The sequence below is a fragment of the Rhagoletis zephyria genome, unplaced genomic scaffold (assembly GCF_001687245.7).
Source record: "Rhagoletis zephyria isolate East Lansing unplaced genomic scaffold, Rhagoletis_zephyria_1.1 Rzeph_scaffold_01786, whole genome shotgun sequence".
NCBI classification, from domain to species: domain Eukaryota; kingdom Metazoa; phylum Arthropoda; class Insecta; order Diptera; family Tephritidae; genus Rhagoletis; species Rhagoletis zephyria.
This window is the reverse complement of record NW_016158870.1, coordinates 20920-42703: the sequence shown is the minus strand read 5'-3', so window position 1 is coordinate 42703 and position 21784 is coordinate 20920. Positions and strand designations below refer to the sequence as shown.

General features: G+C 37.7%; 1 protein-coding gene across 2 annotated transcripts; it reads left to right on the top strand.

The window, feature by feature from the left end:
- The first annotated feature begins 36 nt into the window (after positions 1 to 36).
- Positions 37 to 18221, top strand: LOC108365143 (uncharacterized). 2 transcript variants are annotated; one of them, XM_017619105.1, is made up of 3 exons: positions 37 to 1237; positions 1297 to 1961; positions 16311 to 18221. In XM_017619105.1, the coding sequence occupies exon 3, from the start codon at positions 16859 to 16861 to the stop codon at positions 17741 to 17743; it is 885 nt and encodes a 294-aa protein (XP_017474594.1). In that variant the 5' UTR covers positions 37 to 1237; positions 1297 to 1961; positions 16311 to 16858; the 3' UTR covers positions 17744 to 18221. The 2 variants fall into 2 exon arrangements, with proteins under 2 accessions (XP_017474594.1, XP_017474592.1); XM_017619103.1 differs by having other exon boundaries at positions 37 to 1961.
- The last annotated feature ends 3563 nt before the right edge of the window (positions 18222 to 21784 follow it).

The window sequence follows — 21784 nt, the reverse complement described above, 5'->3', positions numbered from 1 at the left end:
GAGACAGGCACACCCCCCTTGTTTCTCACTCGGGCACTTATCACTTTTCTTTAAGTAAAACCGATGTTGCCGTTGTGACCCTAATCTGTCCGGAAGAAATAAAAAGTGAAGGCATAGAAAAGCTAGATATTAAGAGATAAGTAGTAGGAAACATAGTAGATAGAAAAATTATGGGAAGTGAAAGGTTACTGGGCTATCGTTGGGCGCCATTGTTATGTCGCTGACTGTTGGGGTAAGGTTGGTTGGCATACAGGCATGCTCGCTAGCCCAGGCTCAGCTCGTCGGCGGGGGGGTCATCTCCAACCATCTTACCTGCAGCTGACACTAACAAACAATAGTAATCATGCCTGGTTGTAGTCAGAATACTAAATCAAACAATAGAGGGGGAGCTGAAGAAGATAGAAATAGGCCCGTCCTGGTCAGGTGGAGTCACCCACCCCTTCTACAATTTTTTTTCTGTAGCCTTGGACCCTGCCGTGACTCCAACGATTGGCAGAGTCCCCTAAGCCTGACCGGTTTCCGTCTGTCTAGTGTCCAGTCATGTCCCTGTCATCCCAGACATTGCGTCGCGCCACCCATTTCCCCTCTTGTTGCACCAGTGCAACACCCACACCAAACAACTACAAAATTAGCAAATCATATTATTTTTTTTTTCTATCACGGATTTACATGCTCTTTATTACAAAAAAAAACTTACAAATCTATTACCTAACTACAAATCCAAGTCCTGATACAGTTCCTAATTCCACTAAATTTGAGTTCAATATCTATAGTAAAAAATCTATACCAACTTAACTTATTACTATATTTAAAGGTTCACTCTCCTATGTACATACGTATATTCCAATTCAACAATTAACAAAATTCAGTTCCTTCATGTAACTCATTATACTGATAATAATAAAAAAATTCAACTTCAACAAAAAAACTCCGAATAACCTAATTCATATACTATATGTGTACATATGTGTTTAGGGTGTAATCCTCAAATGTGATAATAAAAAAAAAAACGAAGCAAAAAAAAAAATAATGATAACAATAAATTAAAATGGTAACACAAGATGAAAATAAGTGTGGTGCGACATATGTCCCATCTCAAAAATACTCAATTTAGTTTAGCGAGTTTCTAGTGTTTCGCCCGTCGCTGTATATAATCCCCAAAAATCTTCTGCTCTTATCTTCTCTACAACTTGTATTCTTGTATGAATACAATTAGTGAATGTATATAAGTGACTAGGTATGTTCATGTGTATGTATATTTCTATTTGTAACTTTGTACATAAGCTTACGTTCTAGCACTTACCAATCTCACGTGTGATGTAGGCGCCTGCATACAGGAGATATGGTTCAGCTGAAAGAGAATAAAAGGCAAAAGACTTCCAATACCTAGCGAGAGTAATTGAGTGGGAATATTTTTGGGGTTCACTACGCATGGACTAGGAATGGTCAATTAGACATTAATACTCGCCCGTGATGATCGCCACGTTTCTGGCTGCCTACCAGACTATTTTTAAATTACAGACAAAAAAACTTAATATACATGTCTATCTTCAAGTATGATCGGCCTAACTAATTACTAATAAAACAAAATGCATATAAAAGCTCTATAAAGAAACTATATATGTATAACTATGTAATTGTGTAATTGTGCGCAAAGAAAATTACCAACAAAAACTACTCGTCTCGGAAAATGGTGCTCATATGCACCAACTAATTTTTAATTCTGGGAACTAACGCGACTATTTTGACTTCAAATTAGAGCATGCAGCTTGTGGATAAATTAGTGAGTAAGTAAAAATTCCTGTGGCGAGAAATTAGTGAAAAAAAGGAAATTACATTCATATGTATGTAAGCTAACCAAAAGTTAGGTTAAGTTCGGGCCATCAAAACTATTCCCAACTTAGTCCAAAAAAAAAAACAACAACAAGGCAAATACTCGGAGGATGGTGGTGGTCGGCGTGGTGAGTCACTCCGTTTTCTGGAATCTGCTCGATCCGCAGAGAGCCGTGACATGAGCGCGTGGAAGTGCTGGCTCAAGCGTTTCCCGTGCGAAGTCCGGTACTCTATCAGCGGATGTATGTGCGTATGTATATATGTATGTATGTTGTTCTCCCTCTCCTTTCTGTTTCCACGGTGTGGAACCTAACTTTTAATCCTCCTCTATATACTTGCGGTCGTTAACTTCTGCAAAGGTGATCAGCTGTGTCTTTATCGCAATTGTACTGCTTGGCCGTAAAATGACCTAAGTCGGCAATTATAGGTTCTGGGCCCCTTGGGTCCTCCTGCCTGATGACAATCTCAAATAGCAGGATTCGAAGCGGATTCTGGTTAGAATCCCGCAGATGACTCCGTTTAAGCGGGAATAAAAAAAAAACGTTTAAAATAGACAACTTCGCTAGCACTTCTCTTAGACACACCCGGATGCTTTAATGTCGGCTTTCAATCTGATTTTTTGTTACAGCTACTTTGGCGATCGTGCCCCGATGCATTTGCATGCAGAAATTTCCTCCAACTTTCACTCATCCTTACAAAGACAGCCATACATTTCTTTACGACACATTGTTACATGTACATTCACACACACAACCACAACAATGAGTTCGCCTTTTCACACATGTTGCGCAACATGTTTAGCAACCCGGTTGCGGAACAAACGAAACGTTGGCGTGATAGATTTGCCACCGATGTTGATGCAACGTGAGAGGCTGCCGTTACACCTTGCAGTACGTATTAAATAGTTTTGGATCGAAGTACTCTTCGTCGAAGAAGTCGCTATTGAGCCAAGTTTCAACGAATATAAAGACATCATAATCCATTCGAGATGATGCTAAGTAAATTTCCTTAGATTTCGTGTGCATACCACCCATGTTTTGGAAATAGATTTTCAAAGAAGAGTCACAGCAACTAGTTTCAGAATATATCGTGCTAGCTTTCCTTGTCTGACTTAGATTCTTTCCGAAACAACCGAAAAGGTCGAACATTTATATTAGACGGCCAGACATTAGGGTTAAGAATCTTGTCGTAGTAAGCTGTTGAGACACCGAGCTTGAAATTAACGCTTTCAAGAGAATCAACAGAGACACCTTCCTTTATAAGTTTATAACAGGCAAGACACTTGCTGTCGATACCAGCATATTTTTAAACATATGAGATTATATTTTGTTCAGAGACGGCGTTCTTAAAAGAGGAAAAATGTACCCACTATAGAGACAGATTTAAATTCTGATTTTGAAACAAACAGCCATAATATTCTAGGACAAGAAATGAGAAATAACTTGATGAATTCTTTCATACAATCAAATCTCTTTATTGATATAAAAAAGCAACAAAAATAGTTCACATTTAACTAAACAAAAAATATGTATTCATATGAATAAAAAAGCACTATTCCATTTGTACCTACTATAAAAAGCATCTGAAGTATTTAAAATACTATAAAATAAATTCAAGTTCAGTACTTCTCGTTCCTTACGTTACTTGGTGCGATTTATAATCCGCCCATACAATGCTCTTAAATATAGAATCATTATAATTGAGATCTCTTTCTTACATATTATTTAATTGGTATTCTATAAGTTGAATTTTCTTTCTTTTAAGTTCCGCCTCTAGATTCATATTTTCTTTTAATAGTTCAAATTTTTCTTTTTTTAAATCGTGATTTTTTCAGCATATTTGCTCATTTTGTATGTATTTTTTTCTATTCTTTTTAAATTTTGTGCTATATCTGAGTTATTTGCGACTTTAGCATGTCCACTTTAATTTCTTCAGTACTTTTTTTGATTTTTTTTTTTTAACAGTCACCGATATATTTGGCGAAGAACTGCATGAAGGCTCTACGTTTTGTTCGTCTTCGTCCATTTCTACAATGCCAAACACTTTGCCGGGTGGATTTACGCTTACGTATGTATGTAAAGTATCTGCCACCCCTTGCTCGAGTGCAGATAACTTTTGCTCCTCTGATGGGCCTCCACCAGTCGTTCTTATGTTTCGATTATTTGCACTCAATTTCTTCTTTGTTTTGGCCTTGTAGTTAATACATATCTACACAAATGTATACATCCATGAAAATGCTTATTGCAGTATGTTTATTGTAAAAATTACCCGCTGTCATTCTTTTCCAGATCTATTTGGAGGGCCGAAACTATTGATCTCAGCAGCAAAAGCGTCCCATTGTTCATCGTTTTGGATTTTACTTTGTTCAAATGTGCGAGTTCCTCTTGCAATTCCTGGGTTGGATAGCATTAAATGCACCAAACGCTCAAATTGCTTGCTGTTCGTAATTTTCACTGGCCTGGAGAAATATCAAACTGTTAATTATAAATCAATATAAATAGAATTTGCATATAATTAAAATTTTTCTGCCATAATCAGAAACTGTTTCAGCTTTTCCTTCCAAAATGCGCAAAATATAACAATGGCGTCTGATGGTGATCAGTTGTTTCAATTTAACGTTTGTGTATACTATAAAAAGAGTTGGTAGCCATACATAATACACAAAATTGCGCTACCAGACTCAGTAGCCTTGTCAGTAGCCGTCAAGCGAGTTGCCATACGTAATGCGAATTTCAGTCTACGGTTGCCCATCGGCTATCAGTCGCCATACATACTAGGGCCATAAGTTTACAACGGGAAAAATAAGATGGCATCGGGTCATCAAAGTTAAGGGAACTTAACGCAAAACGAACAAATTTTCTCTGCACTCTTTCGAGTCTGGCGGCATGACAGCCGTAAATGGGGTTCCATATAATAGAAGCGTACTCCAGTTTTGATTGTACTAAAGAGATAAATAAAGCTTTCCTGGTGTATGGATCCTTAAAGTCTTTCGCATATCTACTGTAGGCTTTTGGAAGCAGTAAGAGATATGATTGACAAACGAAAAATTTGTGTCAAAGACTACGCCTAAGTCAACAAACTCTTTCACAGAGGCCAAGCGAATGCTAGAAATATTGTAATTAGAAAAAATAATGTTTGAAGATTTTGAGAAGGACATATGAAAACATTTATTTACATTTAAGTGAAGCTTGTTCGTATGACACCAACTGACCAGGGTACTCAGGTCGTACTGCAGAGAAGAAACATCCGACGAGTCATAACTCTACGAAAGAGTTTGAGGTCATCTGCATAGAGTAAAAACCTGGAAAATTTGAAACAGGAGCCGATGTCATTTATAAAAAGGACGAACAAAAGTGGTCCGAGGATACTGCCTTGGGGAACACCTGAAGTTGCCACAAAATAGTGCAATTTACAGTTTTCGACTTCAACAAACAAGGTTCTATTAGACAGATAAGATTTTAACCATTGTAGGAAGGCAGAATGAAAGCCGATAGACTCAAGTTTATGTATTAATATTGCGTGAGACACTTTATCAAAGGCCTGCGAGAAAGATGCCAAGTTAGTAACAGTAGAACGCCCGACAACAAACCCGTGTTGGTCCGGCTCAACAATGCTCTTGGTAACGAAAGATAATTTCTCCTTTATAATTTTTTCGAATAGCTAAGAACAAACTGTGAGTTTAGCAATAGGCCTATAATTAGCGATGTTATTTTTATTGCCAGATTTGAATACTGGAGTAATTGATGTAATCTTCCATCTATCAATGAATGTGCCAGAAAACAGAGACAAATTAAATATCAAGGCGAATTTATATAAGGTGGTGTTACTAGATCAGCTGATTTTGTGTATGTGTTTCGCCTCACGGCTTCTAATGTCAAATTGAAAAATTTTGTTTGAATTTCCACACACACACTTACAAATTTTGACAGTTTGTGCCGCCAAAGCAAAAACAAAATACATGTAAATTTTTGTTTTTGTTCTCCTGCTATCACCTTATATTAATTCGCCTTGTTAAATATATGACATAAAGGAACACATAATGATGAACTGCAATGCGACGTAACATAGGCACAGAGCCAATCACTGTGGCATTTTAGCGAAGGTTTAAGCGTGGACATAGAAGTGCTAACATCCAAATCTATGATTGTGAGGGAACCAAAGTCAATGTGTTCTGATAATTTCGAGCGAGCGTGAGAGTTATTCGGGTTATCAGCCTCACTATCAAAGTTTGATTTGAAGAACTCAGCAAAGAATTCAACTGTGTCAGGCAAAGATTGAGAGAATTTACCATTAAGGCACATACAAGTCGGTATGTTGGAAGACCCACGCTTAGAGCGAATAAAATTCCAAAAACCCTTGGGATTTACTTTTAGCTCAGATCCAGTTTACTAATATAACGATTATAAAGAAACTTATCCAGCACATTAAATTGATTCACATAATTCATATACTGATCCCTGAGAACAGCATTCACAGTGTTGGCCTTATACAGTTTATGATATTTATTACTTATTTATTATTATTCTTAAAATTTTTTAGAGTAGTGTTAATTTATGGAGTCTAGGAGGAAGAGGAGGTACTTTAATGGAAAATACCTCTGTCAACTTAAACAAGAAAGAATATTAGCCCAGTTAATATCGCTAAGTGTATTATTCAAATCACACAAGTTGGTAATCCGAAAATTAAAAGCGGAAGTGCACGAATTGCTCGGAATAGAGATTACATCAAACAATTTTAAAGAAATAACAAGCGGAACGTAATGTTTGTCTGTCTTGTACAGAGGTAGATTAGTCTCAGAAAGGTTAAATATTAAATTTTCGTCTACAAATACTAGATCGAGCATCTTAGATAGCGTATTATATAAATAATTAATTTGACAAAGGTAACAGCTTAAGAGACTATCAATAAAATTAATTTCGTTAGATAGTTAGATGACGTTAGTAGGTGTCAAAATACCATTATTCTGTAAATCTATCCAGATAATATCAGGCAGGTTAAAATCACCAATAATACAAAAGTGGGAATCCATATTAGTATCGCAGAGATCAACTATATTTTCACTATGAGAATTATATAAGCTATCAGAGCTACTGGGTGGTATATATATTACGCAAATATATGTAGTGCCAAAGGAGCCATAAACACTTACGCATAGCTGATCGATAAAAGAATCACGATGCAAAATTTGATAGGCTGAAGAACGTAAGCAACGCTTTAGCGCGATTAACACATCACCACCTTTGAGGTGACCCGACTTCACACAATCTCTATCCTTGCAGTACGTAATAAATAGTTTTGGATCGAAGTACTCTTCGTCGAAGAAGTCGCTATTGAGCCAAGTTTCAACGAATATAAAGACATCATAATCCATTCGAGATGATGCTAAGTAAATTTCCTTAGATTTCGTGTGCATACCACCCATGTTTTGGAAATAGATTTTCAAAGAAGAGTCACAGCAACTAGTTTCAGAATATATCGTGCTAGCTTTCCTTGTCTGACTTAGATTCTTTCCGAAACAACCGAAAAGGTCGAACATTTATATTAGACGGCCAGACATTAGGGTTAAGAATCTTGTCGTAGTAAGCTGTTGAGACACCGAGGTTGAATTTAACGTTTTCAAGAGAATCAACAGAGACACCTTCCTTTATAAGTTTATAACAGGCAAGACACTTGCTGTCGATACCAGCATATTTTGAAACATATGAGATTATATTTTGTTCAGAGACGGTGTTCTTAAAAGAGGAANCAGACATTAGGGTTAAGAATCTTGTCGTAGTAAGCTGTTGAGACACCGAGGTTGAATTTAACGTTTTCAAGAGAATCAACAGAGACACCTTCCTTTATAAGTTTATAACAGGCAAGACACTTGCTGTCGATACCAGCATATTTTGAAACATATGAGATTATATTTTGTTCAGAGACGGTGTTCTTAAAAGAGGAAAAATGTACCCACTGCTTTTTTTCGACTACTTCGAGTTCGGCATTTTCATTGCGACCATGTACAATATTTCTACTCCGGTGGGCACCATTACGACACACAGTAATCCAGTCATTCGGACTAGCAGCAGCCATAGGAGAATTAGCAGCAACAGGCAGTGTACCAGTAGTAGACATATTAGAGAACTGAGAACTAACCATTTTAGGAGCCAGTTTGGTACTAGAAGTCATGTTAGAAGCTACAGAAGTCGTTAACCTGTTATAGACAGCAGTAGCAGAGAGAGAGTGTAGATCCAATGTTAACCGCAACTGGAATTGCAGCAGCGACTGTAGTGGTAGAAATGGCAGACGAATGTGATACCGCAGTCCCAGCATCACCAAAAGCAGAGTCGATATGTATTACAGGTAGCGTTTCCATTGCGTAAGGCTGCAAAGCAATGGCAGCAGCGTTAGTAGAAGCTGGAGAGCCAGAAGGCGGAGAGGCGGCGTCGGCCACTGAAGAAACGGAGAAAACAGCACCACTAATTTGCTTAATTGTGTGAGCGGCAGTTGCCATGACATTCGTCTGGTCAGCAGCAGAAAAACTATGGTCGATTGAATTGCGTGCGCGAGGTCACTTACAGTGAGAGGCATTTTGGCGAAGTTCACTAATCTCAGCGGAGAGCGATGCAAGGGCAACGAGTACATCTTCAGTGTGCAGTGTACGCAAGGCTATTAACTCAGTATCCAGTTTAGTGGTTTCATCGATTAAAAGTTTTTTGTCTGTATGGAGAGCACTAATCTCAGCGAATACACGAACTTGATCAGCTCTAATTGCTTTAAGCTCACTTAGAATAGTTGGTAGAATAGACAATTGTTGTTGCGATTCTTTAGCACTGTTATGAGAAGCCGTAGACGATGACTTCGACAGCTGTTGTTGATGAATAGAGTTGGAGATATTGGCGATATGAGCGGGAATAGGTGACTTGGAAAACGATGCAGACTTCGAAATGTCCACCCCTTGTTGGTTAGCGGGAGGTGGGGGAGAGTGAAGAGATTTTCGGCGAATAGCCGCGCACAATTCATACTACCCAAAGCCATTAGGAACCTGCTAATACAAAATTACCCCAATATTATCCTTATCTGGGTCCCCGGACACCTTCAAATTCTTGGGAACGAATTTGCAGATCAATCTGCCAAATTGGCACACAAACTTCTATTAACAACTGCCCCCAACTATAACATTGACGACATAAAAAAGTACTTAAGAATCAACCTAGCCAACAACCAAAATAGCATCTGGCCTATCACATCCCGCTGGTACCAATATATTAATAGTTTAAAATATACGGTAAACGACTTCCTAAAACTTAACCACAAAGACTCTTTCTCGAGAAAAGACCTGGTAAAATACGAACGGATGAGACTTGGATACACAAAACTCACACACTCTCATTTGTTCAACACTAACTCACCTCCCACCTGCAACTTCTGTAACAATAGCCAATTAACAATAAAACATATATTAACTGAGTGTAACTCATTTCATCAAAACAGATTATCCATCTTCAACAACTCTAAACCGTTGACAGTCTTAACAGACCCTATTTTTGACAATATAAAAAAGACTATCACCTTCCTAAAAACCTCAAACCTATTTCATTTAATTTAGCTTAGCACGCTCACTATACATAATTGTATATATACCTCAACTGACTAAAATATTAAAATCCACCTAAAGACAGCCGAAGGCCATTGCTGCTTTCTTTCATAGGTTAGCTTTTAATTTATAGTCATAAGCTATTAATTATAAATAAATAAATAAATACTTTTATTATAACGTTTAAATTACCTCTTTTAATTCCAGGGCAAGTTGGCCCTTTAATTTTTTTAGTTATTCAGGACCTTCAGTCCTTAACTGGCGCCCGGGGCAGGGACCAGTAGTGTTAGTAGTAAAGTAAAATGGGGATAATCAAATCAGTGATTAAGTGATTGTGAAAAGTGGAAAGAAGTTATACCAAATAAAAGTGAAAAATAAAAATTAGCTAAAAGGCTATCTAAAAGAAGCCAGTAAACAAAATATCAAAAAGCTATTAAAGTGCTTAAGTGAAACTAATCAAAAAATAATCAAGTGACAAATAAATGATCCTTGCAGTGTTGTGAGTAAAAATAACCACTTTTCGTCTGCATATTTTTCCTCGTTTATTTCCAGGATGGATTTGCTTCAGGACAACGTAACGAGATTGACTGGTGCAGTTAACGCACTTATGGACTAGCTGAATGGGATAGAGAGGCGTGTATCAAGCTTGGACACACTTCAAAATAGGATCGCTTTGATAGAAGCTGCTACCCCGCAGCTAAATGGAGTGGAAGCAGAAGTACAAATTCAGCCCCGAGCTCCAGCAACGGAGGCGGAACTTAGAGATATCTCGAGACTTCCAGACTCTGTGAAGGAGCTACAGGTGTTCAACGGTAATCCAACTATGTTTGTGTCATGGGTGCATGCTGTCGAGAGCATCCTTACAGATTTCGAGCTGGTAAAGGGTAAGCCAATCTATCGTGCGATCTTACAGCACATTCGACAAAAGATACGAGGGCCCGCCGATACTGCCCTCTTATCCTATAGCATTTTTGACACTGACTGGACTGCCATGAAGGAGTGTCTATCACTCCATTACGCCGACAAACGCGACATACGCACCTTGGAGTACCAACTCCACCAACTCTCCCAAAACGATTCGCGGCTCGATGACTTCTATGGAGCCGTGAATCACCAATTTGCTTTAATTATAAATAAACTCAAAACTGAGAAATACTCTCAGGAGACAGTGCAGGTACTAGTAGATACGTACAGAAATCGGGCGCTTGATGTGTTCATCCGTGGATTGAATGGGGATCTTTCAAAAATGCTCCTGGTTCAGCGTCCTAAGAATCTACCTGAGGCATACTCAAGGTGCCTCGAGATACAGAATACAAATTTGAGGAACTACACGGTACACACTGCACGGTTTAACAAGGCGCCTCCACTTCCACCAAGGACAACATGGCGTCCCCAAGAGCGACGATATCCGTTTGAAAAACGAGTTGGACACACTACTCTTAGGCGAGATCCTCCGTCAACCTCTCAGCCACCCGTCGAGAAGATGGACGTGGACCAGTCGGTTCAGTCGCGCAAAGTGAACTACATGAATAGACCGAATCCCTTTAAACGAGGTGCAAGATCAGATAATCTTCCGCGAAAGCAGCAAAAGCTGTTCAACATAGAGACGGACGATAACAAGTGACTAACTACTTGCAGACTTCACAGGAGGCACAGGAGGAGAAGTTTTTATCCAACGGCCATCTAGCGTATCTTACTTAGAGTACGTACTCCCTGGCGGCCGCACCTTAGATTTCCTTGTCGACAGTGGTGCCAATAAAAACTTCATTAGGCAAACGGTCGTCAAGCAAGGCAAACCAGTCGACAGATCCTTTAGCGTAAGATCAGCAGGCGGAAATATCCCGATACAGAAAAAAATAAGTTTGAATTTGTTTAAGGATATAAACGTAGACTCTGACATAACCTTCTTTGTGCTCCCAGGAATGACCTCATTTGACGGAATTATAGGGGACGATACATTTAGGGATATCGGTGCGATAGTGGACAGAAAATCTAATATTCTAAAGGTTAACGAATTTAAAATCCCGCTGAAGGCTCGCGTATCCACCCAAGTGAATTATATCTTGTCTAAGGACATCCCTGTTGAAACGGAGGAAAAAGTGAACAAATTAGTAGCTATATTTAGCAACCTTTTCCTACCTATTAATGGGAAGGAATTAGTAGACACTTGCGTACGCGCAGAAATTAAAACGCCAACTTCTGAACCTGTTTATAGCAAAAGCTATCCTTATCCTTCTTGCATGAGAGAAGAGGTCGACCGGCAGGTGAACGAATTGCTGCAAGAGGAGGTTATCCGACCATCAAAGAGTCCATACAACTCTCCTATTTGGGTGGTTCCTAAGAAACCTAAACCAAATGGGGAGAAACAGTACCGTATGATAATTGACTACAAAAGGCTTAACGCTGTAACGATTCCCGACACCAATCCTATCCCTGACATAAACGCTACTTTATGTAGCCTTGGCAACTCACGTTACTTCACGACCATTGACTTAACTTCTGGGTTCCACCAAACCCCTATGAAGGAATCCGACATATCTAAGACTGCTTTTGCGACCATGAACGGTAAATACAAATTTTTGAGATTGCCTTTTGGCCTCAAGAACGCGCCAGCCATCTTCCAGCGTATGATCGACGATGTACTGAAACAATATATCGGTAAAATCTGCTATGTGTATATCGACGATATCACTGTGTTTGGTACGGATGCTGACGATCATTTGAAGAATGTCGCAATGGTATTTTCTCGATTGTTGGAATCCAATCTAAAAGTGAATTTAGAAAAAAACCTGCTTCCTGCAAACTGAAGTTGAATTTTTGGGGTACATCATTACTCCCGAAGGAGTTCGTCCTGACCCATAAAAGGTTGAAGCTATGAATTTAATTTTTCCACCATGCAATTTGAAAGATCTGAAAAGTATTTTGGGAATGACCTCCTACTATCGGAAGTTCGTTCATGACTACGCAAAAATAGCTAAGCCATTGACAAATCTAACGCGCGGGAAAAATGCACAAATAAAAGCCAGTGCATCGAGGAAGGTAGCAATACAACTTGACAGTGCGGCTTTGCAAGTCTTCGATGACCTAAAACGTATGCTAACTTCCGCTGATGTCCTGGCATTTCCGGATTTTGGTAAGCCTTTTATTTGACCACTGATGCGTCGAAATACGCAATCGGTGCAGTTCTATCCCAGGGGGATATAGGTGTGGACAAACCAATTGCTTATATTTCTCGTTCTCTGAACAAGGCCGAGGAAAACTATGCCACGAATGAAAAGGAGATGCTAGCCATAGTGTGGGCATTAGATAATTTGAGGTCGTATTTGTACGGTGCCAAAAAGATAAGAATATATACTGATCACCAACCATTAACATTTTCCTTAAGCTGTCGCAATTATAATGCAAGACTAAAGAGGTGGAAAGCACGCATCGAAGAATATGCTTTTTCCCGTCTTAAGACCGAACTCAACGCCTTAACGGATTCTGTGGTGGCTCAACCGTCAGGAAGCGAAATAGGATATAGTGATGAGGTTGCAACAATGCACTCCGCTGAACAGGATAATTCCGATCTTATACCACACGTCGAGGCCCCCATAAACGTCTTTAGGAATCAGGTGATATTTAGAGTAGGTCAGGAATCTCGATGCCATGAGCAACAGCATCATGGCTACCGCAGATATTTTATTTCTTTACCAAATATCAACAGTTGAAACGTTATTCCAATTCTCAAAGAATGCCTTAATCCTAATGTTATAAATGGCATACAAATTCCTGAGGAATTTCTCCAATTATTACAGGATAATTCCGATCTTATACCACACGTCGCGGCCCCCATAAACGTCTTTAGGAATCAGGTGATATTTAGAGTAGGTCAGGAATCTCGATGCCATGAGCAACAGCATCATGGCTACCGCAGATATTTTATTTCTTTACCAAATATCAACAGTTGAAACGTTATTCCAATTCTCAAAGAATGCCTTAATCCTAATGTTATAAATGGCATACAAATTCCTGAGGAATTTCTCCAATTATTGCAGGATAATTCCGATCTTATACCACACGTCGCGGCCCCCATAAACGTCTTTAGGAATCAGGTGATATTTAGAGTAGGTCAGGAATCTCGATGCCATGAGCAACAGCATCATGGCTACCGCAGATATTTTATTTCTTTACCAAATATCAACAGTTGAAACGTTATTCCAATTCTCAAAGAATGCCTTAATCCTAATGTTATAAATGGCATACAAATTCCTGAGGAATTTCTCCAATTATTGCAGGATAATTCCGATCTTATACCACACGTCGAGGCCCCCATAAACGTCTTTAGGAATCAGGTGATATTTAGAGTAGGTCAGGAATCTCGATGCCATGAGCAACAGCATCATGGCTACCGCAGATATTTTATTTCTTTACCAAATATCAACAGTTGAAACGTTATTCCAATTCTCAAAGAATGCCTTAATCCTAATGTTATAAATGGCATACAAATTCCTGAGGAATTTCTCCAATTATTGGACGTGTATGCTAATAATTTCCACAGGTATAGGATCAGGATAACTCAGCGCCTAGTGGAAGACCTGACCATCCCTGATAGAATTTTTGATACAATCGAGGAAGAGTATCGCAGAGCCCACAGGAATCCGAAGGAAAATAGAGAAAATAGAAGTACTACTTTCCAGGTATGTCAAAACAAATTAGGGATTATGTTAGGCAGTGCGAAGTGTGTAAGCTTAATAAATATGACAGGCATCCGGCTAAGCCTCACCTCCAGCCGACACCGATTCCCAGCTATCCAGCTATCCATGCGAGATCATTCACATGGATATTTTTGAGATTGAAAAACAGAAGTTTCTGAGCTGTGTAGACAAGTTTTCAAAATTCGCAAAATTATTCGCTATCACGAATAAGTCGTCCATTTATATCCGAAGGAAACTTACTGAAGTTTTACATTATTTTTCCGTGCCAAAAATCTTGGTCATGGACAATGAGAGGGGATTCCTAACTCCACTCGTTCTCAATTGCATTAGATCTCTCGGGATTGAAATTTACCAGACGCCCACACAACGGAGTAAAGCCAATAACCAGGTAGAAAGGTTACTTTCAACCTTGATTGAAATTAATCGGTGCATATCTAACGACTTTCCTAGGATGACTCCCAAAGAGAGGGTAGCGATAGTCGTAGATAGGTACAACAATACCATCCATTCCATAACAAAAAGGAAACCGGTAGATATATTCTTTAACAGAACAGCTAGGGTAAACTACCAAGGTTTAAGGGACTTTAGGGATCAAACGCATGAGAATATAAAAGCTTTGTTACTATGAAATGCAAGGATCAATTCAAAACGCTCGCCACCCAAAGAATATAATAGTGGCGATACTCTGTTCATAGTAAACAGACAAATAAAGGGGAAACAAAAGCCTCTATTTAAAAAAGAAACAATCGCAGAAAATAGAAATGCGACAATAGTAACTGAAAGTGGCGAAAAATTCCACAAAGCAGATATAAAAAATGTGTAAGATAACATTAGACAAAAGGTTAATAAGAAGCTTAAGGGCCGTTTTCTAATGTAAGCAGTAAAGTTGCCTTTACTAACAGGGCAGATAAATTGTTCCTCAATTTAAAGTGTTTTCGTTTTCTTACCTTGCCGGTAAAAATAAATTTGTTATTCCGTAGAGTGAAACTTCACTACATTTCCGAGAGTGAAACTTCACTACATTCGTCATAAAATTTCAAAGGTTGGCAATGCAACATAAGAAAATATAGAGCAAGAGCAACTGTTAGCAAAAACCAAAACCTTGGTTGGAATATCTAATATATCTGGCTCATGAACCAAAACCAAACCAAAATTTAAAGTTGGGTACAAATTTTTGAAGTTGCATCGGGTGAGCAACAGTTTATCGATTCGAGAAATTAATGCGCTGATGAGAAAACGAAAACTCGTATATCGAGACGATAAAGTAGCCGGTAAACTAACGGTTAGATGAGAAAACGGCCCTAAGATTACTAGAATACGGCGGTTCGGAATGCAAGCGTTTATGCGTTTGTAGTCGATGAAGTCATAGTGGTTCAATTCCACCTCGCTCAGTGGTGTGAGATGGCAGATTTGAGGTGGTTCAACTCCCCACGGTAATCTTCTGCTTATTTGCGTGAAGCCACCCGTGCCATGAGTAGGTCATTTGCAATTATAAACGCTTATGACTAAAAGGGACCAACGCGGACCTTCCATAGGCAAATAATACCTATAGTCCGATGCAAAAAACCATAAATACACATTCTGCTAAATAAGTACGCAAAAGTAACAAATATATACAAAAATAATCTCGCGCAGAAGCGCCAAAAAATAAAAAATTTAACGAAGAATAACAGAACATGCAAATACGATGCAAATACAAAACAAAAAATAAATAAAAAATAAAAAAAAGAGAAAGTGAATTCTCACAAAACAAGGGGAAAAAAGATTGCCTGAAATTTATTACTACAATTAACTTTCATTTTTCGCATTAACCACTTACCACTAATTAATAAACAATTAACATAATTAACTACTTCACTACTGGGTTCCCTAAGAAAATAAACAATAACAAAAAAACATGCAAATCTCTCAATTCTATCACTACTCACCCCATGCAACTCAAAACTAGAATAAGGATCTTAGGTTAATTAAAAACATAAAGTTAGATAACTAGTTAAATGAGTAGAATAGTTAAGAGAAAAAGGATATGATTAAGACGAAATTTAGAATTAAGACGTTGAGTAGAATAAAAAATATAATAATGTAAAAAGGATATGGCTAAGACGAATTTTAGAATTAAGACTTTGAATTGTATAGAGTCACTATTATATCGTGGGTATGGGTAATAAACCATTAGTAGACTAATGTATTAATCTCATCCGTAGCACGTGCCTCTGCGCCGTTGCGCATTCATATGACCTATTCAAGATAGACACCCCTAGTAACCATACGAGATGGGTATGGATGGATCATCGATGGACACTTCAATCTAATTCGTGTGGTAACAAATCGGCTCGAGTGGGCAATAACTACCTTAAACGAAACAACAGCATCTACAGAGGTACTACTATTCCAGCTAGGCAGAATCCGCACACGTTTAAACGAACTAAGAGGTCACGAGACGGCTAGATTAAAACGTTCTATTAACTGGATTGGGTCAGCTTGGAAATGGATTGCTGGCTCACCTGATGCTACGGACTGGGATGAGGTCCTCCGAAACGAAAATTCCCTTAATAAAAACAGCGAGCAGCAGTACAAGGTGAATGATGAAATTTTTAAGAAAACTAATCAGTTATTGCAGAGGCTCAATGGCATTGTGGGCGCCACCAATGATGTGATCAACAAGAGGAACTTGGAGAGGATTTTTCAAGAAGTCCAGCATAAAATCTTTATCTTGAACGAAGACGTCAACGAACTGATCCGTGCTTGTCAGATGGCTAAAGCAAGAGTCGTCAACACCAATCTTCAGGGTATAGAGGAAGTTAACCAACTTGTCAGTGAGATCGACGTTCTTCCATACAGCAACGCCATCGAAACCATTGAATATAGCAAACCATCGATTTACACCAACAACACACTCCTCTTATACGTGTTGTCCCAACCAAAGGTCACAGAAGCTAGATTTAATCACCTGATCGCAAGAGCTAACATACAGAACGGCGTCCGAGTGGAATTGGCATATCAAACAATCCTGACCAATAAACATCAGACATTCGGCATCAAGGAACACTGCTTGCAATTATCTGCTACCATGATCTGCGAAGGGAAATCACTCGACCTGCTACCAGAATCTAGTTGCCTAACTCGTCTTCTCAAGGGAGGACAAACCAGTTGTACTTACGCTACCTGTAACGATTCCTCTGTTGAAATCATCAAGGATGATACCAGTTTCCTTAACAATTTTATAGGGATTGTAAAATCAGGTAACAATTCAAATACACATAATGCTTCTTATATCCTCCAGATGGACAATGAAACCGTAGCAATCAATGGCAAAAACTACTCGAGTACTAGTAGATCAGGAGTACAGGTGCTTCCACCAATCTTGGCCAGCGTCACCAAACGCAGTCTCGTAATGAACTTTAACCTAATACACGGGATGATAGCTCATAATATCAAGCTCCTGGGATACCTCAAGGAGAAAACCAATTGGTTTGCATTCACCGAAGGTTTGGTGTTAGTCATACTAATGTTATCCCTTTGGCACATTTGGAGAAGGATTACGGCGAAGATACACCTACCTGCATTGAACATTGACAACAAGGCTAATCCAAAAACCGAGGAACGTCCATCTTATCTGCGGGACGCAGATCTTTAAAGGGGGAGGAGTTAACACATCCGCCGTCACCCAACATGTTGCATTCCCACAGTCCAGCAATACACGTGCACCATGTCAGCATAATTATGGTTCACAACATAATTGACATCCTACACCTTTGTCAAGGCCAAGTGCCTTTCATCATATCATGCAATAGCAATATTGTGCAACGCTATCAGACACCTATGGCAACCTTCGGCCACAGTTAGTACCTCTGGCCAATGCTTACGCAACTATTAGTATAACGGAGCCAATGCATTAGGCATTGCAGCGGTGTCAGCTTAATTTCATTTCACACGGTTGTGAAATCAGTGTGTTGCATATTTTAAGTTACCTGTGGGAATTCAAGGTCAAGGCGGCTCACTGACGTCGCGTATGTCTGGCTATAGAACAACGGCAGCGGAGCAGGTTATAAAGGGCGGCAGAACTCGGAGCAGCGGCAGTTGCATCGGGGTGTTACTATAGTCAATTAGGCTTATTTATTTATCTCAATAAAGTACTTTTATTATAACGTTCAAATTACCTCTTTTAATTCCAGGGCAAGGTGGCCCTTAAATTTTTTTAGTTATTCAGGACCTTCAGTCCTTAACTTACATATATTATTTTTGTATGAAAGCAAAGCTGATTACTTAACGAACACCATATAAATCCAAATTTCCAAAAAATGGTATGCGGTTTTGTTGGGCATTAAATTTTAGAATAATAGGCTAAGGTTTTTTTTCTCGTAAAAAACTATGTACGCCAATTTTTTATATGGAATACATATATATGTACCGTTCAATCAAAGAGACTTTAAAAGGTTTGACTTTGAATGAATTAAAAAATAACCAGTTTCTCCTGAAAATGTTTATATTTTTATTAAGTTTCTATTAAAAGGGTATCTTGAACTATATCTATGGATAGTTAAACGTTAAAATATTGTTTGGGATCCCATGAAATGTTGCTTTAAAGGGAATAGGCCCTTCTCCCGGCTTAGGCTACTTTAATTGAACGACTCAGATATGCAAATAAAAAAGTTCGTTTCGTTATTTATAAGAAAAAATATCAGAAAAAAGTCGTTTGGTTGTTAAAAAAAAAATTTAGTAAAAAAAATTCTTTTCGTTGATTAACAAAAAAAAAATATATCATTGTAGTTCTCAAGAAACATCACGAGAAACATATTTTCAGTATTTCTGATGCTAGAAAATAATTTTGCGGTTGCTGTAAATTTTCTTGAAGATATAAGTATATCTTCGCTACCATTCCAAACTATCGAATGTGCAAAACTGCTTTTTGATTTACGATACCTTGCGCATGCGTTTAGAATGATACGCAAGTTGGCAAATCGTCAAATTTCTAGTCTTCTTAGAAACAGAGGATACTGGCTTTAACAAAATGTCGAATCCCATACTTTTGTCTAATGACAACAATATTTTTTACAACAGTTTCTTTGCTCTCCTGAAAAGTGCAGAATTTCACATTCGATAGTATGACATGGTAGCGACGAGATGTACGAGCATTTTTTTCTTAAGAGCTGCATACTGATTTAATACATTTTTTATAGCAGCAAATTTATTTTCCATTTATTGTGCCTAATTTATTGTGCCTAATTTTATATGAATTTTTAGTTTTTCTTGAGAGCCTTTACAAATAAAAAAATTTCGGAATATGTACATATGTACATACATATGCAGCCATATAACTTGATTTCAAGAGAAACGAATTTTCATTGATAACTTTTTTTTGATAACACTGTGCGACAGCTCAAATCGGTATTGAGCAAAACCAAATGCAAATGATAGTTTTTGAATTTCATTGAGTTTTTTTTTAAATAAATACTGAAGTTAGAGGTGTATGTATATTTAAAAAAATCAGTCGCGATGCGTTGTATACATACATAAGTACATATGTACATATGTATCTGGACTCACAAATCGGATTTTACGATTATAGTTGTCTGCATAACCCAATGGCGAAAGAAAAACTTTATCCGATTTTTTTTAAATCGAAACTACATTTTTACATACATTGTACATACATGCACACATAAATATATTTAATATGAAATTGATATTTTCACATCAATTTCCGCAATCTTCAAACCCATGGTTTCAATTGTACGCATTTCGTCAGGGTTTTCCCAACAACTTGGTTTTGCTGCAGTGAAGCGACAGAGCAAGTGACGAGAAAAAATATATGCGGAAACTTATATATGAATATATGCACATATGTATCTATGCACATACGTATCTATGCACATATGTACATATTTATGCACACATCNATGGATAGTTAAACGTTAAAATATTGTTTGGGATCCCATGAAATGTTGCTTTAAAGGGAATAGGCCCTTCTCCCGGCTTAGGCTACTTTAATTGAACGACTCAGATATGCAAATAAAAAAGTTCGTTTCGTTATTTATAAGAAAAAATATCAGAAAAAAGTCGTTTGGTTGTTAAAAAAAAAATTTAGTAAAAAAAATTCTTTTCGTTGATTAACAAAAAAAAAATATATCATTGTAGTTCTCAAGAAACATCACGAGAAACATATTTTCAGTATTTCTGATGCTAGAAAATAATTTTGCGGTTGCTGTAAATTTTCTTGAAGATATAAGTATATCTTCGCTACCATTCCAAACTATCGAATGTGCAAAACTGCTTTTTGATTTACGATACCTTGCGCATGCGTTTAGAATGATACGCAAGTTGGCAAATCGTCAAATTTCTAGTCTTCTTAGAAGCAGAGGATACTGGCTTTAACAAAATGTCGAATCCCATACTTTTGTCTAATGACAACAATATTTTTTACAACAGTTTCTTTGCTCTCCTGAAAAGTGCAGAATTTCACATTCGATAGTATGACATGGTAGCGACGAGATGTACGAGCATTTTTTTCTTAAGAGCTGCATACTGATTTAATACATTTTTTATAGCAGCAAATTTATTTTCCATTTATTGTGCCTAATTTATTGTGCCTAATTTTATATGAATTTTTAGTTTTTCTTGAGAGCCTTTACAAATAAAAAAATTTCGGAATATGTACATATGTACATACATATGCAGCCATATAACTTGATTTCAAGAGAAACGAATTTTCATTGATAACTTTTTTTTGATAACACTGTGCGACAGCTCAAATCGGTATTGAGCAAAACCAAATGCAAATGATAGTTTTTGAATTTCATTGAGTTTTTTTTTAAATAAATACTGAAGTTAGAGGTGTATGTATATTTAAAAAAATCAGTCGCGATGCGTTGTATACATACATAAGTACATATGTACATATGTATCTGGACTCACAAATCGGATTTTACGATTATAGTTGTCTGCATAACCCAATGGCGAAAGAAAAACTTTATCCGATTTTTTTTAAATCGAAACTACATTTTTACATACATTGTACATACATGCACACATAAATATATTTAATATGAAATTGATATTTTCACATCAATTTCCGCAATCTTCAAACCCATGGTTTCAATTGTACGCATTTCGTCAGGGTTTTCCCAACAACTTGGTTTTGCTGCAGTGAAGCGACAGAGCAAGTGACGAGAAAAAATATATGCGGAAACTTATATATGAATATATGCACATATGTATCTATGCACATACGTATCTATGCACATATGTACATATTTATGCACACATCCATATGTACTTATGTGTGTATATCAGCATTTTAGTTGAAAGTACCCCTGAAGGAAAGATTGGTCCAATTGCTCGAAAAATATAGTCGTAGGTATAGTAGCTTTGTATCTAGACCAAAGATAGTCAAAAATATAAAGCAATGTAATGTAAACCAGGTGGATTGCACTAAAAGTGGTCCGAATGTAATGCATAAGGTGTGAGTTTTGATCTAAAACTGGTTACAATGTCATGCAGTGGCGGGCAACGGGTACAATTAACGACTTGCTGATATGTAGGCACTTCGGCTGTGTGCGAGTTGACCTAAATTTTAGTACCTAAACTAATATTCCACTGGAAATTTCCAGCACTGCTACAATTTAGGAAAACAGCTGCTAAAACTGTGCGAGTTCGTTTGACAACATAAATTATTTGT

Bases quoted from the DNA above. Each gene is read 5' to 3' on its own strand.
- LOC108365143 (XM_017619105.1), top strand. From the start codon at position 16,859: ATGGCTAAAGCAAGAGTCGTCAACACCAATCTTCAGGGTATAGAGGAA.